Source organism: Cricetulus griseus, chromosome 8 (genome assembly GCF_003668045.3).
Source record: "Cricetulus griseus strain 17A/GY chromosome 8, alternate assembly CriGri-PICRH-1.0, whole genome shotgun sequence".
In the NCBI taxonomy this organism is placed as follows: Eukaryota; Metazoa; Chordata; class Mammalia; order Rodentia; family Cricetidae; genus Cricetulus; species Cricetulus griseus.
This window is the reverse complement of record NC_048601.1, coordinates 7,207,120-7,224,749: the sequence shown is the minus strand read 5'-3', so window position 1 is coordinate 7,224,749 and position 17,630 is coordinate 7,207,120. Positions and strand designations below refer to the sequence as shown.

The window sequence follows — 17,630 nt, the reverse complement described above, 5'->3', positions numbered from 1 at the left end:
TACTATATATAAGCAAGCATTGAAAGCACACAATTCTCAGCATGTGCTCTGCAAAGCCTCCCGAGATTACTTTTGGATTACAGCCCTACATACCTGCACGCCCACTCTCTTGATAGTAATTCTCCATGGATTTGCTCATTGAATGATGGATGACAAACCTCACATCTGGCTTATCAATTCCCATGCCAAATGCAACTGTAGCTACAACCACCTAAAATGTGTTAATACTTGATTAGTTAATGAAGTCACTTAAATCTTTTTACAGCTAAGTTAGGCTTTCATAGAAAACACATATACTTAACCTGAAGTTCATTGGCTGACCACTGTGTATGAACCCTGGTCTTATCTTCTGGTTCCATATTGGCATGGTAAGTGCCTGCACGAATTCCCAGTTTTTGTAAACTAATGGTAACTTGTTCAGAGTCTTTCTGAGAAAAACAGTAAATGATTCCTGCAGTAAAATATGACCAAGTTATTAGGGATGTATGCAAAGCACCATGCTCAAGACACTGAACTGTTACAAGGCAGAAGGGAAAATGAGTTATGAAAGCCCACGCCCCTGAGCAGATACTGATTGTTGGGTATATCCCAAGGTTTGATGTCCAGCTTACCCTAAGCAGAACCTAAGCCCTGGGGTTCTCATGCCCAAAGAGCTCTGCAACTTTATCCCCACTACCCAGTATTCCTTAAACTGATGTAATCTCTGTGAGCTGTTCTGAAGAGTGAGTCTGAAGAATCTTCGAAGATTCAGTCCAACTGGCCTTTCCATGGGGGATGGGGGGGTAAGAGACAGTGATAGCCCCTAGTGTGTAGGCGCAAACTCCAGGAGAGACGAACAGCTGCAGCCTCTCCCAGATTTGACTCAGGAGCTCCTTTTCCCAAGTACCATTACTCTCTCCTAACCACCTGGAGGACAGTGCTAGGCACTGGTGTAAGTCCTTAGCTTGGGAACTCAAGAACAGATGTCCCCAATGTCACCCTGCTTAATCTGGTAAGTATGCCCAGGACCCTTCCTGTAAGAATCTGTTGTCTTGTGTCTCTTCAGAACGTCACTGCTCACACAGGAAGGTACACAACAGACACCAGCTAATGTGTCAACCATACTGTCACTGGGCCTACGCCCCTGTAGGCAAAGCAGGCAGCTTTGACTCCAACTGTGACGAGGATGCCACACACAGCCCCTAAGACCAGACAAACAGATTTGATCTCATTTTCAGTTAAGTCAGGTGTCACTGGAGGGATTGATGCCGTTTTATAAATGGATTCTCAGCCCCCAAGCTGACTTTTTTTTAATATTACCTGATCGCCCTTTGTATCGTCCATTAATGAGCTTTACAATGTCCTCAATAAAGTCTTCAGCATTTGGGGGCTTTTGCCGAACCTACAAAAAGCAGTCTTGTTAAAAAGTAGATTCACCGGTGCCATCTAGGTTGTACCTGCTACAACCTCTGAGGTGCGAGTCCTCATGGGAAGTATCCCTCCCTGTCACTCTTGCTGACCTCATAGCATTCACCCATCTGACTCATTCCTGCCTCTGCCCAGCCTCTCCTTGATTTTCAGTCCCTAATCTGCCACAGTGAGGAGGCATAGAACAGCAGGTAACTTGTGAAGATGGGTGCTTTTCTATTGTCTGGTGCTTTAATAAAAACATAAAGCACAGTATGAAAGCAATGAAAATGCAAAGATTAAATCTGTCCTTAACACAGCTTGAATGAAATCAGGAAGCCACTGGGATGTTTTACCTCCAAGCATATGTATCAGATAAAATCCACATGGGAAATACTGGTGAACTCATTAATGTGTATACATGTTTCGATTACTTAGTTACACAGAAGTCAGTAGGCCTCTTGATTTTACCCCTCCTTGCTCTCAATCCTTGTGCAAGAAATAATCTAACAAATATCCCACACTTGCTCAAATTGTGTATAAAAGACAGTATCACTTAACACATCTAATGCGGATTCTGGTGCACAATAAAGCACTAATGAATGTCATAGTAATTACTTCATGACATTAAAAATGCTTACACTGTCATTATAAATAAGCACAATGAAGAAACACAACCTCTGTATACCTCATAATAAAGATTTGGTCGGTTGAAAGATGCTGTAAAAGTCAAACACTTTTCCACACACAGGATTTTCTGTGCATCCTTCAAAACATGGTTAGTTGCTGTTGCAGTCAGCCCAATCAGCGAGGTGTTGGGAAACTGGCGCTTCAAGATGCCGAGTGCCTTATAATCTGAAAAAGATGGCAAGGTCTGTCTCTCTGTGATCCCTCAGAGAATGAGAGTAAATCAGATGCTCAACACCACACGGATGAGCAATGGCTCCCAGTTTTACTTGCAGAGTTAACTATAACTACATCTGAAGGGCCTGCCGCTCCTAAATTCAGAGGCTTTACTGCACTTTTCTTCAGAAATAATGTTCTTGGCAGAGGTCTGTTAACAGCAGGTGTTGTGGAGATAGTTCCTCTAGACTGAAACATTTGTGGGTGGAAGGCCACTCAGGCTCAAGAAACTCTAGTGACTGGAAAGGTGTTTCCATGAGGTTGTGTAAGTAAACAATTACTGGGACAAGGGAGGCTCTCCAGTAGTGCACTGCCAGTCATCCTACCCAGGACTCCCTCCTGAGTCGTCACCCAAGCTGGGGGAGCTTTTCAGTGACAGGCCCCCAAATCAGCCGTGTTTCTGTATATAAACTAAACTCCATTGCTTCACCAAGCTGGAGTTGGGTGGAACTGTTTCTTTGATGTGTCATGGCCTTCTCTATCTGGGTTGAACAGCAGTGATAGTCCCAGAAAAGGTCATGCAGTAAGGGGCACGAGGCATGCTGTGCTGTCAAGCAGTGCACTGTGGTATACTTGTTAAACAATAGGCTCAAGAGACAGTGGGAAAATCAGAACTCTTGATCTATTGCAACCAGCAAGCTAGATGAAGCCACCAGTCGTCCGTGTGATCATCACAGGTCTACCACCCAGTACCACCCAAGAGTAGCAGTTCATAGCAGAAGACAAGGTAAGGCCACTGCTTTTGGAAGAACCTGTTGCTGAGACGCCATTCAGGCTGATACCTGTCATACACTCAATCAGGACAAGAGTGGTCCTTATTCCCCTTCAGTACTTAAAATGTTCAGAAGAAACTGAAAAAGAAATGTGGTAGGAAGTGGGCTTGGGAGATGACTGCCTAGGGAGTTGTAGACTTCAGAGAGAGCGTTTGTGTCAGGTCTGGAACAATACACAGGGTCGAGCAGGAGGACAGACATAGTGCTAATTACTGTGGGAATTACCCAGCAAGCAATTCAGGGGTCAGATCACAGGGTATAATCTGGATGAACCTACTTTCCAATGCATTCAGGGAATTCTACCTCCCAGAATTCCTACCAAGAGCAACTTGTCTTTGAGCATCTTCCAGGCAAGTTCTAGTCAACCTAGTCCAATTCTTCCTTGGACTCCTCTTCCAACTGCAAGCTTCAACAAGAACAGTGGTAGACCGTACAGCAGGCTCCACAGATGCTACTCAGAGGACAAGGCCTCAGGGGAGGGGGGCTCTCCATCAACTTCCCCACTAAGACCCCTTGGACACTATATGTGGCCCTCCCAGCTCTGGTTGGACCTCCTTCACCATGGACCATAAGATCACTATCATGGAAGAAATTTAAAGAAAGGTAAAGGCAGAATAGAACTCTAGAGAACACTGATATCTAAGGAAAAAAGTGAAAGAGACAAAAAAAAAAAGGAAAGTAAGAAATCCAATAGTGTTTGATAGTGTTTGTTACATGAGAGTAGGCAAGGGAGAAGAAAGTGGTGGGATGGGAAGTGGCCACTGTGACCACTCTGAGGGAGTAAAACCAAACACTGACAGGTGCAATTACTGGGAGGACTGCAAACAGCTAACAGGGTAACTGACCGACAGAGAGCTGAGCTGTGGTGGAAATGGTGCAGAAACGTGGACATCAGGATGGGAAAGCAGGCCTCACCTGACACAGGCTGGCAGAATGGCCACAGTCCAGGGCAAGTGCAGAGAGGCAGGGGCTATGGCACAGAGACTGCATGGGGAAAACATAGGACCCATGGACAGACAAGCAGGCTGACCCAGGAGGTCCTTGAGAGTGAAAAACCCCCAAAGGAAACGTGGCCAAAGCAAGGAATAAGAATTCTTAATTTAAAAAGTTGTGGCCAAAGAAGACTGCACAAGCCTTTACTTCAAGCACATGGGGGGGGGGAGGGACACACACACACAGAAACAGTCATATCTCTGTGATCTCAAGGCCAACCTAGTCTACATAAGGGAGTTCCCAGACTACACAGAGACCCTGCCTCAAAAAGAACAAAACAAAACAAAACAAAACAAAACAAAACAAAATAATAAATTGTGCATGTATGTATGATGTATGTGTGAACACATCCATGTAGAGGTCACTGACCACCTTAGGTGTTGGTTCTTCACCTTCTACCACTGAGGCAATGTCTTTTTTGTTGTTGCTACTGTGCTGCATATGCCTGGCAAGCTGGCCCACAAGCTCCCAGGGATTCTCCTGTCTCCCCCTCCCATCTGGACGAAGGAGTTCTAAGCTACTTGAGTCAGCTTTCCTGCGTCCTGGGGATTCACATTCAGGTTCAGACACCTGGAAAGGGAACACGACCACTGAACTATCTATCTCCTTAGCCGAGATCTTTTCAAATGAAGTAATGATGAGTAACTTTCTCTAGGATGACTATGGGATTAAGTTGTCAGCTCAAGTATTACTAAATACTGCATCTCATCAAACTCCAACTGCTCCAAGTTGGGTGAGACACTGAAAAACCCAGAAAGACGAGAATAGCTTTAAAGTCTTGCAAATTCCAAAATAAATAAGAAACAGTCAAGAAACATGTACTACGGGCCAGAAGACAGGCATCTCACAGGCCAGCACAAGGACATGAGATGCTGCAACCCACCACACAAGTGAACAGTCTCAACAGAGGCAGGCACTTCTGCCACGCTGAGCTGAGCGAGAACCCCGTCAGTCCCCATCGTGAACAAGCGTGCGTACCAGGCCTGAAATCATGTCCCCACTGACTGCAGCAATGCACTTCATCCACGGCTATCCGAGTCAGTCTTCCAGCTTCATACGCTTTCTCTAGTCTGGACATGAACATCTTGCTTTTTGCAATTTTCTCTGGAGTCACATAAACCAGCTTTAATTGGGAGTTTTTATTCACCATTTCAGCATGAACCCATTTCACATGCTCCTGGTAAAGACAAAACAATCATTGTAGAGTCAAGCAGGTGGGCCATGATACTACATGAAAAATGGGTATTTGTTACTGAAAAGCAACAATCTAGGGCTCTTCCTGGAGCAGATGCTGGCTCATTAAAACTGAAGCCACATCCCTCTGGAAGCTTCATGGCAGCTGTGCCAACAGTAGTCTAGTGACTCACTTACTCCAGATGGCTGAAGTTAAAATCAGTCACTTGGCAAAAAAAAGAGGGGAAACACGAATGTGATAAAATTCTGCAATAAAGAATGTGCATAATTTTAAATTGTTAACAGAACCCAAAATGTGAACCAAATACAGTAGCTGTGTCCATAATGGTCGGTTTTACAAGTTCATTCATTACATTTATAATTATACACCTATGAATAAAAATATTTTTTAATTATAGCTATTTTAATGAGGTTATCAAATATCTATTTAAATAGATAGACTCTTGGGTACACTCACCATTCCACATTCTATCATATTAATACTTTAGACAGAATGCTGTCAGGGTTGCACTGAGCTTTCTTTTTTCACTTCTTTAGAGGTACGTACAGGGACCGGCAAGATGGCTCAGCAGGCAAAGGAGTCTGCTGCTAAACCTAAGAACTGAGTTTGGTCCTCAGGAAACACATGGTGGAAGGAGACAGTGACTCCTGCAAGCTGTCTTCTGACCCCCACATGTATACACTGTGGCATGTTCACACCCTACTCTACTGACACACAAATAAGTGAAACAAGACAAAATAGTAAGAGTTATACACTGAAAAATTTCCAATCAAAACACGAGGCCTTGGATTTATTCTATTAAGGGTATAGATGAAGAATGGCAACTATACAGCAACTTCTTTTTCTTTTCTTTTTTCTTTTACTACTGACACTCATTTGTGTATTTTTAAAGAGTTGGAGAGTAAAATTTACAAAGAACATCTTGGAAGTGGTCTGTCCTTGCAGATAAGGATAAGATGGTCCATTTCCTCACACATGTTCTTAATAACTCGTTTTCTATATTAAACTATATTAAAGGTTCTTCTTTGCTATTTATGAGTGTGTTGTATGCATGTGGAGATGCTCACATGTAGCCAACATCAGAAGTCAGAGTAAAGTTTCCTCTTCTCCACTTTATTTCTTGAGACAGTCTCTCGCTGAACCTGGGGCTCATCAATTAGGCTGGGCTGGCTGGCCAGCAAGCTCCAGGGCCCTCCTGTCTCCACCTCCCCAGTTAGGCTAGGCTGGCTGGCCAGCAAGCTCCAGGACCCTCCTGTCTCCACCTCCCCAGTCCTAGGACTACAAGTCCTGAATTACTCAGCCTGCTCTCATGCTGCAAGCACTGTCCCCACTGAACCGTCTCCCCAGAGCCTCCTTGCTCGTTCATAGTACATAACACAAACGTGTTAGCAAACGCTTCCTCGGGAGTGCTAGACATGAGGAAGGCTGCCATGTGGAATGCGTGTTCACCACCACCACCACCCAACTCTGAGTTGCTGCAGGAGGGAAGCAGTGCCTAAGAAAATGGGCTTGCCGATTCCAACAAGTTTACTTATGGACACGGGACTCAAAATCTCTGACTTCACATGTCATAGAACCTGCTGGTTTTCACTGTTGTTTCATTGTTTTTCTTTTCCTCATCTTTATAAGTATAAAGGGTATTTTTTAATGAATGGGGTACACACACACACAAAAACAAAACAAAACAAAAAAACAGACAGTGTCCAGAACTAGCCTGTGAGCAGAAGATTGTGACTCCTGATTGAGGGCTTGTAACTTAGAGGCAACTCGGACACAGCTGAGACCCAAATCAACTAAGAGTTTATAACTGAAAACCCAAATCATACTCACAGACCTTAGAGCTAGAAGCATTCAACATAGTCGCTGAAATTCCCAACTGTTTTAAAACCATCAATTGATCTTCCATAAGAGAGATGAGTGGGCAAATCACAAGTGTAAAACCTAAAAGAGAAGAAAAACAAAACCCACTTTCAACCTTACACTCGAGCCACGATGGGCTGCCCTACTCACTCTGTGCACCCTGTGGGACTATCTACTCACTATTCATGGTGTTTTTGATGCAGATTTGTCAGCATAACTATTTCTTAGCTGCATAAATAAAGGAGATGGGCAAAATAAAAGACCAGACAGACCAGACAAGATGAATGTAAGCCAAATAAAATACAACATAACCCTGGGCTGGAGTGATGGCTCAGGAGGTAAGAGCTGAGTCTCACACGCACCGGGATTCAGTTCCCAGCACGTGGTGGTTCACAACCAGCTGTAACTCTAACTGCATGAGATCCAATGCCTCTTCTGAGCTCAGAGGACTCCGCATGCATGTGGACACAGACATTCTTTCTCTCTCTCTCTGTCTCTGTCTCTGTCTCTCTCTCTCTCATTCTCTCTCGCACACACACATACACACACACACACACAAATGAAAACTAAAATATTTTTTTAAGATAACAGAAATCTCTACCTTTCTTCAATCCCATAGAAACACAGATTTCACTATTTTGAATTTGTTGCCCTCTTTAACAACCAATACAGAAAATCTCAATGAAGTAACACACCAGGCCTAGTACTAAAGTGCTTTAGCAGAGAAACATTACCCCAAAGCTGTCCAGAGGACACAGTGTGCTGCTCCGAAGGCAGGCACATGTGGGTTTCACTCTGCACATCAGTCGGCCTAAGTGCAAACCAGTGAGCAGCACGGTGACTGAACAAACTCTGCAAGTCACTTTACGCTGTTAAAATGACACAACTTTTACATTTCTGCTGTTTGTTCCTCACAAGAATGTGGCAGAGGAGAGACAGGTTTAAATGCATCTACTCACATTAGGACCTGACCAGGGCTTCTGCCCTGTCAGCTACTCTTCCTCTCTCCCACACCGTCACCTTCTTCCTTCTCAGGCACACGCACTCACTACACTAAAGCATAATCATGCATCCCTCATCTTTCAGAGATCCTCAACACCTGCAGTGATCTAAATACTACCGTCCCCCTGAAAGCCTTGTTGGAACCAAAGACACACTGTGTGTGGTGGTGTTGAAAAGCACAGCCTTTGGGGAAGGGAGGAAGTCAGGAAGGCTGTGGCCTGGGATCAGTGCCCCCATAAGCAAGGAGGAAGGGACTGGCCCTGTGACATGAGGGTGCGGCAACACAGGACCTTTCTAAGGGACAGGTCCATTCCAGACATCAAACCTGCTGTCCCCTTGATCTTGGCTTCTGTGGCCTTCAGAACTGTTAGCAATAAACTTTAACTGTTTAGAAATTCTGCAGTCTAAGATACCTCTCTCTTCTTTCCGAGTAGCTGTTCTTTTCAGAAAACCCCACCCTCAGAAGCCTGGCTTCCCAGTCACTCAGCCTCACTCGGACTTGCTGGCTGGACCCCACCCAGCCTCTGCCTCAATTCCTAGCCAAGTTCAAAGACTAGGCCTGGACGTTAACCTTGATCCTTTAGGTCCTGCTTCTATGTGACCTTCCACAGGCAGACATCACAGGTAACCACCTCCTCCGCCTTCCCTGTGCCTAGACTGATCCCAGCACCTTCTCCTGATCACCCCTCCCCCCCGCCCCGCCCCGCCGCCTGGCTACTCCTCAGCTCCCTGCAAGTCCCTCTGTCTCTCCGCTTCGGGTGCCATTGAAGTCCTCCTCTCTCCTCACGCCCCTTGGGAGGTCACAGTTCTCTCCAGCGGCTCCAGAGACGTAACTTATGGCAGCCTAGCTCATCTGGCCCAGAGCTATCTCACCCCACGCCCCCTTCCACTCCAGCCCGCCTGCACGCCTTTAAGCACTGTGGAGTCCGTAGGCCCTACAACAACCTCAGCATTTCTCTCCCCAGCCTCAAACAAGTCCTTTCTCCACTGGGAGCCGTTTTAGTGGATAACTGGTACTGACAGACAACTGAAACAAAGACAGTCTACTGAACGTTGTTTTCAGTCACTTCCATGGCAGCCCTTCCATTGTACACACCATCTGAGCACAGTGCCGGCAGCTGGTAGCACAGGCTCTTCCCACCTCCTGTGGGCATGACCAGAAAGATGTCCTTTCTAGCCATGGTGACATTGACGGTTTCCAGCTGCAGGGGTCTGAACTTCTGCAGTTTCAAAACGTTTTGCAGTACATCTTTAACCTTTCCAGACCACGGGAAATCTAGAAAGAGAAAAACAGGCTAAACAGACTAGAATGATCTAGGCTGTAAATGAGAAACGAATATAAATGTTCACTTTTTTCATAAAGCAACCAAAATATATACAAATCACACAAACACACATGAAATGTTTAACATCTATAAACCACCAAATGTTTAAAATTTTTTGATTAATATAACTAAGTAGTCAAAACAAAAGCATATTGACTATTATATGGTTATTACATCAGAAACCAATGAATCACTGGCCAGTAACTGAAACTGGCCCATGTGAAGGAGGTTCAGTCAGGCAGGCACAGTCAGGCAGGCACGAGAAAAACAACCCTAATGGTGCCCAGGGAGTCACAGTGCCCGAGACTCAAGCCTGAACAAACTAAGCAAAACTCAAATTTGGATATAAATATTTTGCATTTAGAGACCAGTACCAGAAAACAATGTACACACACACACACACACACACACACACACACACAAAATTGTAATTCCTAGAAATATCCCACTAAAGTGAGTAATAAATATGTTTTGTACAACAGTTTTAATTGTTTACATTAGATGCATGGTGTTTGCCTGCATATATGTCTGTGTACCATGAGTGCTTGATGCCTAGACACATCTAGACACCCTGAGACTGGAGATACAGATGTTTGTGAGCCACCGTGTAGGCACTGGGAACCAAACCCAGCAATCAGTGCTCTTAACCACTGAGCCATCTCTCTAGTCCTTCAGTCATGATTTCAAATTAAGGATGGTTTATTCTGGGCTGGGTGTAGTGGTGCATGCATTTAATCCCAGCACTGCAGTCAGATCTCTGTAGACCAGGGCCAGCCTGGTCCACAGAGTGAGTTCAGGACAGCTACGGCTATGTAGAGACTGACTCAAAAAAGGGGGGATGGGGGTTGTTCACTATGGCAAGGTTTTGGCTAACTCTTTCTCTTTGTTTTAGTTAATACTTAAAAACTTAGCTGATATTCTATTCACTTTTTAGACACTGATTGCTACTAAAACTGTATGCAGGGAAAACCCTGATTTTCAAGTCTACATATAAAAAATTCAAGGACCTGGATAAAGAATGTTCTGCCTGAAAGTTCCCCATTGCCCCTTCACACACACACACACACACACACACACACACACACACACACACACACACACACACACACGAGCCAGCTCTATCTCCTGGTATAGACTGACCCACATGGAGTGACGCGACTCTACATTACAGCAATCAGAAGGCACGAGGCTGGCAAACCTTCTTTATTCCACTCAGCTGGTGAGGAGTCACAGTCACTGCTCGCCTCGGCGTCCGAGCCCTCTAAGCACTGCTTGATTTTCTTTGTCAGGACTGCCTTTTTCTGGACGAGCTCTTGCTGCCTCTCTGTGAGTTCTTGAATCTGGATGTCAATTGCATGGAGCTCATTGGTTACGGATTCCAACTCCTCCGTTAGAGCTGTGGGAGGCATGGGGAGGAGGTGGACGGACAAGATAGAATGGACAGTATGAGATTCTGGAAACTCCTCACTGTCTAAGTTACAAGCCTAAAAGTGAAGAGCAGAGGGCTAAGAACGTGTTCTAAAGTCACAGAGATCTGGGGTTAGTCCCCCCTGCTAAATGACCTGAGAAACCCTTGCCAACATCTCAATCACCCCTTCCGTTGAATGCCCAACATGTCCGATTATTAAGAACAAAGAACTGCTAGGAAGAGTTAAAGAGGAACAGCGCACAGGAAGTTCTCTACAGGGACCTGGTCAGAAACTAAACGTGTAACAAATGACAGTTGCCATTCTTACTATGTCACTCAGAACTGGTTTAACAGTCTCTTCAACCTCTCCCAGCCAGCCACCTGGTGACTGAGCCATTACTTCACAAGCACCTTCAAGTTTCAGCTGATGCTGTGGTGTGATAATACCCTGCCAGTCACAGACAACTCAATGGAATACGAGAAATGAAAACCAGTGCTGTGGTAACTTGCTCCACAATACCACGGTGACAAACTTATCAGTCTCTGTGTGAAGCTCCACTATTAAAGTCAAGTATCAATGCAGATGTTGAAGTCACACTGAAACTCTTTTGCTAGCGCATCAATGGAAGCAAGGGAAAGTTTAAAGCTAATGGTATCAAGTCTGCCCAAGCAATCAGTATAGTTTAATGCCTCTTCCTGAGATGCAAGCTTGTGGTCATGATCTGAAAGGAAGAAATGAAGCAGTGTCAGGGCTGCACTGGGGTGGCAGGCATAGGGTCAGGTCTCTTGCATGTCAGGTATCTGCTGGCGCCCTTGTTGCCATGGGTTACAAGTCAGCTCCTCCAGTACCTGCTGAACGTTAATGGAGCGGCAAGTGGCCTGCAACTTGTCTGTGTTCCTGGAAATTTGGGGTGGGTTTGTTTGCACATCTGTGTGGCTGAGGTCTTCAGCAGGACAGAGTGTCCTGGACATGCTGGCATGGTGATGCAAGTCCCAGTGAGCACCAGGCGAGTCCCATGCTGTCCTCCTAAGTTCCAGCTTCTCCTACAGGCTGCAGCCCACCCGTGCAGGTTTGAATGCACCCCTACCTTCCCACGCTTCACACCCATCTCCCTTTCTCACTGTTGGCACAGCTAACCAGCTTTAGGAAGCAGTGGCCCCTCCTACTCTGACCTTGAGTGAACCTTCCTCAGCCTTCCTCAGACTTTGGATGCTGCTGAACAGGGCTCCATGGGGAACCTCCACCATTCCCATAGTCCTGTGATAAAGCCATTACAAAGTGACAATGTTGACTCTAATAAGCACACCAATAAGAGAAGTCTCAGCCTAGAAAGAAACCACAAACAGTTCAAGTAGAAAGCTGGAGAGGGCAATACTAAAACACCAATTCTGACCACTGACAGACCACCAAGAACAAAACACCCATACTACGTCTTTCTCCTTCACTTTGCTTATTGGCTGCACTTGGGGCTTTCTGTTTCTGATTTCTTGGTTCCTCTCCTATTTCCCAAACACCAAACATAAAACGATTAATAGTAGTTAACCTCCTACATCAGGCTGAGAGCCTCAAGTTAAACAAGAGGATGCGACGGAGACAATGAAGACAAATCAGTGCTGTCTCTGGGAGGCTCTACAAGGAGAGTTTCGCCACAGCAGAAGCACGATTGCAACATAGCCTCCTGTTCGTTCCTAAGTTCCACTAAGACAGAGGCCAAGTGGTGGAAGCTGCACTGTGCTGCCTTGGCCAGGGTAGAGCTACACTGCCCAGAATCCCCTTCGCTGAGAAGTTCTAGGGAACTCTTCTTTCCACATCTACAACTCTAGATGAGTGTCAGATGAGGGCTGGCTGCCTTCCTGACATGGAGCTGCTGCAAGATAACCTCAGGGAAGCAGCAGGGCTGCAGGGCCTGCAGAGCCCATCCTCCCCCAGCTCTGGGAACCTTCAGCCAGGCTGTGTGCAAAAGCACAGCAGCTCCATGACAGTCTCCCCATCTTCCCAACTGTGTGAGAGCCGTGGAACCAGTAATGTGCTAAGAACTCACAGTCCATCTTCACAGACAGTAGTTTGCCTTTGCTTTCCTCACATTCCAGGTCTCTGCTTATTCTTCCTGCCATCCAGCCATCTCAGGCCTACTGTCAGGCACACAGATAACATACAGAGGACTTAACTACTTCCCACAGTCGTGTAAGGGTTAATCACTGCAGAGAATCCCTTTCAACAGACATGGCACTTCTGCTTCTCTGGTCAAATTCTGCCTCTGGGTGTTAGTGCCAACCCACGAAACAAAGTCAGCACCAGCAGGCAACCCTTACACAAAGTCCTGAACGTAAGAAAATTTGGGTATTGAGACATACTCTTTTGATACTGTTTCTAAAGCCAGCCTATACAATACAGGTTACAGGTGAGAGTAATACTCACGCAAATGACTTGGGCAAGTCACAAAGGGGAACAAGGACAAGAGCACAGGGCATGCTGCTGCTACTTTATCTAAGAGCATGTCAAGGTGAGTGGGTCACACCCCTGTGCTCCTAAGCTTGTGGTTCACAAGTGGACATTCTAGCAATGTCCCAAGTTGAAACTAACAAGTGGTTCCCTCCCATCGAACACAAAACAAACCAAAGGCAATTTCAAAGGGCATTTCAAACTCAGATCAACAGATGGGTAGAACAGTAGAGGAAGTAGACTGACTAGCCTCTTAAAGTGGATCTGCTCCATTATTTGGTTAGTTTTAAATCACACTCCATCAGGAGAGTTTAAGTCTGGGTAATAAAGTAAGATGTGGAATCCAGCCATGACCACAGCAAACCTCTGCTCAGCTACACCTGTTAGTCTTTACCCAGAAGTACAGACTTGGGTAAGGACCTAAACCAATTATTACCACTGATCACTAACCTGCGGCCTGTGAGAATGAGTCCTGAGACAAAGACAAAACCTTGAGTGGTTATATGTCCACACTGACACTTAGGCAAATTGTAATGTTGTATGCCAGTTTGTGTGGCAGGTGTGTTCAACACAGAAGACCCTGCTGAGTGTTTTTCTAAAGAGAACTCGGTCTTGTTTCCCAGCTGGAAGGGTAGCATGCAGTAAAGGTCATACCACTACACTAAAGAAAAGACTGGAGAACCATCCTAGTTTAAGTTCCAGCCAGTGGGTCACCTGCCAATCAAACCAAGAGCAAGATCTTACTATCTATCAGAGCGCAGTCTAGTCATGGGAACCCTGCAATAAAGGGAAATACATCAACACACTGACAGCTCATCTGGGGAAGATGGATAATGTAGGGACTGCCTCTGGGAACTTACAACTTACAGAACTACTCAGAGAGCCACACAAAGCTTTAGATTCCAATGTGTTCAATGCCACACTGTTCATATTGTCAACATGGATAGAGAGCAAAAGTTCAAATAAGTAACGTCAGTTTTTAAAAGCCACATTTTGGGCATTGAAAATAGAATAATTAAACTAAATAATTTATTTAGTATCACATCTGTAGTCTATATTCGTTTTCTTTTTTTTTCCCTCAGTCTCCTAGACATCAGTCACAAACATTCTCAGAGCCTTTATGCATAATCAAGGCAATCACTGTGCAAAACAGCTCCAGCTCCTCAAAACATTCAACACTTGATTCGGCAGCTCCAATTCCAGGGACACACTCAGAACAGCTGGAGAGATGGCTCAATGGGTAATGGTTGCTGTGCTTGCCTGATGGCCTGAGTTCTGTCCCTTGAATCCACAGTGGGAAGGGAACGGATTCCAGAATATTGCCCTCCAACCTCTCCACGGATGCTGTGGCACACACACACCCACATTCATACTACACACACACACACACACACCCACATTCATACTACAAACGCACACACACACCCACATTCATACTACAAACACACACACACACCCACATTCATACTACACACACACACACAATTAAAAGTCCACTGCAAAGAGGAACTTAAGACATTTCTATACTGAAGGTCACATCAGAATTATTCCTAGTTGTCAAGTTTGGCAAAATAAAAAATTAATTATTCATCAACAGACGAATGAGCAAACAAAACACGTCCCATACAGACAGTACAGCACTGTGGTCCTTAAAGAGGAAAAACACTTTGGCACCCATTACCTTGAAGGTATAACCCACATGAGGTTCCAGAGACACCCCATGGAGGGGGCCAGAGAGAGAAAGGAGAACGGTAACTCTCCAGAGTTGAAGGAAAGGAGGTGTGAGGAGCTTTGTGGACCAACATTCGATCTGGGGTGGTAAGAAGGTTCAGGAGACAGACGACATGAGTAACCTGTTTGCTGACTAATACTGAAAGGGGACATTCTGTTGTGTGCATAAATAAAACAGCCTTTAAAAAGTCATTTCTAGAATCAGAGTTTTTCAAACTTTTGTTAACCAAAGAGCAAATTAAAGTAGAATGCAGAAACACACAAAGAGTAATTCCATCCACTAACCTGAGACAGATGCCATTCTAAAACTGAGCTGGCGCTCCAAACGTCCTTCTACAAGTGAAAGAACAAACACGGCAACATCTTCTGACAGCAGTACTGTGGGGCGTGGCACAGGTCCTGGTCAGGATGCACAAGCATCAGTGATCAGGCAAGGCAGGCACTTTTGGGGGGCAGATTCCTCCACAACACACTTCCAAAATCTGCTTTACTATCAGTTGAAACTGTTGTGCTGCACCCTGGTTATGTGCAGGAATGTATCCTTCCCAACTCTTCTGCCCCCTATGAATACGAACAGGCCTCCCTAACCAGTTTCTAACCTACCCTTTGTTCCTGGAAAGCATCATTTTCAAAATAATCCCCTGCCCTCCCTACCTCGTAGTGGCAATAAATCCTCCAGTCTTTCAAGTCTTAGCTGTGTTTGCTCTGGCTTTGTGTTCACCAACTTGTGAACTCGTGGTGTTCAGCTAAACAGTTTAATCTCCAGCACCACAAAACAAAATGCAAACCAAACCAATACAATGAATAATTCTCAGTCAATGACAATCTGTCACTATTGTGTACAAAAAGAGTTTTAGAAAGCAAATATCATTTTTTCAAAAATCCTATAGAGGCTGGTGCCAAATAGAAGGTCAACAACACTCTCCAAACGTCCTACAGTTGCAAAGTATATAGAAAAAAAAAGCCACATATTAAATATATCTGCCACCAGGTCCATGTGGACCTTAGCAATATGACACACTGTTCCTCTAAGCCTTTCCCTGGGTCATGAGTTCTGAGTTAGCCTGTGTGCACAGCCATGCCTGGTAGGACTTCTTTTACAAATAAGAAGTCGGATAGATTCAAATATCGCAGATAAAGGAAAAAACATAAATAAATCAACCACTTAGCATTTTACTCAACACTTGTTAGAGAGTTACTGTTAAATTCACCCTTAAGAGAAACTAGTATTCCAAGCAGGTCATTTCAGGACACCCTCTCTGCGACAGGGAGCTTATGCCACTTCTCTGTAAAGTTTGCTCACTTACAGAGACAGAGAGTGGGGGAGCAGCTAGTATATTGGCTTAAAAGAATCTGGAACGGTTAAAAAAAAAATGGGCGATAACATAATTAATACTAATTTTAATCGCTAAAACTTAAACCTGAATATGTACTTCCCCAAACTGCTAGGGACAATTTTGCACAGTCCATGACAATCTGTCACCATTACTTAAAAAAACAGGAAGCATGTTATATGTTGCTTAATTTTAGATTTTGCTAAGTCTAAGAGTGCCCTCCAAAGACAAATTCTACACCTGCCTATTCTCACTTGGACTGCTAGCTTTATCCAATCGCACCCTTCCTGTTGCGGCTGTTAAGACAGGTTGAGCCTTGATTAAACAGTATGGAGGCCACACATCACTAACTGCATTTAATTATGAGTGTAAGTCAAGACTCCTCCTTCCTCAGGTGTACACCGGCATCTCCTCACCACTTCCTAGACTCTTCCTTCCTGGTGTGCACACCGGCATCTCCTCACCACTTCCTAGACTCTTCCTTCCTGGTGTGCACACCGGAATTTCCTTAGCACTTCCTAGACTCTTCCTTCCCGGTGTGTACCGGCATCTCCTCACCACTTCCTAGACTCTTCCTTCCCGGTGTGTACCGGCATTTCCTTAGCACTTCCTAGACTCTTCCTTCCTGGTGTGTACACCGGAATTTCCTTAGCACTTCCTAGACTCTTCCTTCCCGGTGTGTACCGGCATTTCCTTAGCACTTCCGTCCATGGACCGTGAGGCCAGGGCACAGACTGACTCTATTCACTTTTGTGATCCAACAGCCTTAGCAAAATGCCTTTCCCAGGACCTGAAATCGGGAGCTCTCTCTTCGCTTAGGGGAGATACGACCCACGCCCATCTCCTCCCATCATTTAAAAAAAAAATCAGATGTCGTTGCCAAAAACCTGTCCCGCAAACTATGTCACTTGGCGACAGCAGACAGCTCAGCACGGAAGACACCGGGAGCTAGTTAAGAGACGAGAAGCCCTGCCTGTCCGTCCAAAGCGGGAGCCGGGCTGCCCGCGGCGGAGGAAAACGCAAGCTGAGCCGGAGCGCGCGTCCCTCCACCCGACGGTGGGCGGCCAGGGCTCCGGGAAGCGACGGCGGAGACGCGGCCCGGGCTCCCACGCGCGGGGCTCGCCGCCGCCACCGCCGCCGGCACGCACCTGACAGCCGCTCCGCCGTGCAAACTCCTTCCCGCCACCGTCCCGCAGCGCCCTCCCTTCCGGCTCGGCCCGCTCCACCAATCACAAGCCAGGGCCTGCTCTGATTGGCGGCGCCCAGGCGCCAGGCGA

At 45.7% G+C, this 17,630-nt stretch overlaps 1 protein-coding gene across 4 annotated transcripts in view; it reads right to left on the bottom strand.

Moving 5' to 3' along the window:
* Recql (RecQ like helicase) overlaps positions 1-17,630 on the bottom strand; it is a 22,643-nt gene extending 5,013 nt beyond the window's left edge. The window contains exons 1-10 of one of the 4 annotated variants that reach the window (XM_027430171.2): positions 17,502-17,630; positions 15,305-15,418; positions 10,636-10,833; positions 9,209-9,388; positions 7,085-7,191; positions 5,034-5,232; positions 2,075-2,241; positions 1,300-1,381; positions 303-451; positions 94-211 (exon numbers count right to left, since the gene is read on the bottom strand). In XM_027430171.2, the coding sequence (XP_027285972.1) occupies positions 94-211; positions 303-451; positions 1,300-1,381; positions 2,075-2,241; positions 5,034-5,232; positions 7,085-7,191; positions 9,209-9,388; positions 10,636-10,833; positions 15,305-15,320 (1,216 nt within the window). In that variant the 5' untranslated portion in view covers positions 15,321-15,418; positions 17,502-17,630. Of the gene's footprint in view, positions 1-93; positions 212-302; positions 452-1,299; positions 1,382-2,074; positions 2,242-5,033; positions 5,233-7,084; positions 7,192-9,208; positions 9,389-10,577; positions 10,834-15,304; positions 15,419-15,673; positions 16,981-17,501 lie in introns of those variants that run through there. The other 3 variants (XM_027430172.2, XM_027430173.2, XM_027430174.2) reach the window with 3 other exon arrangements.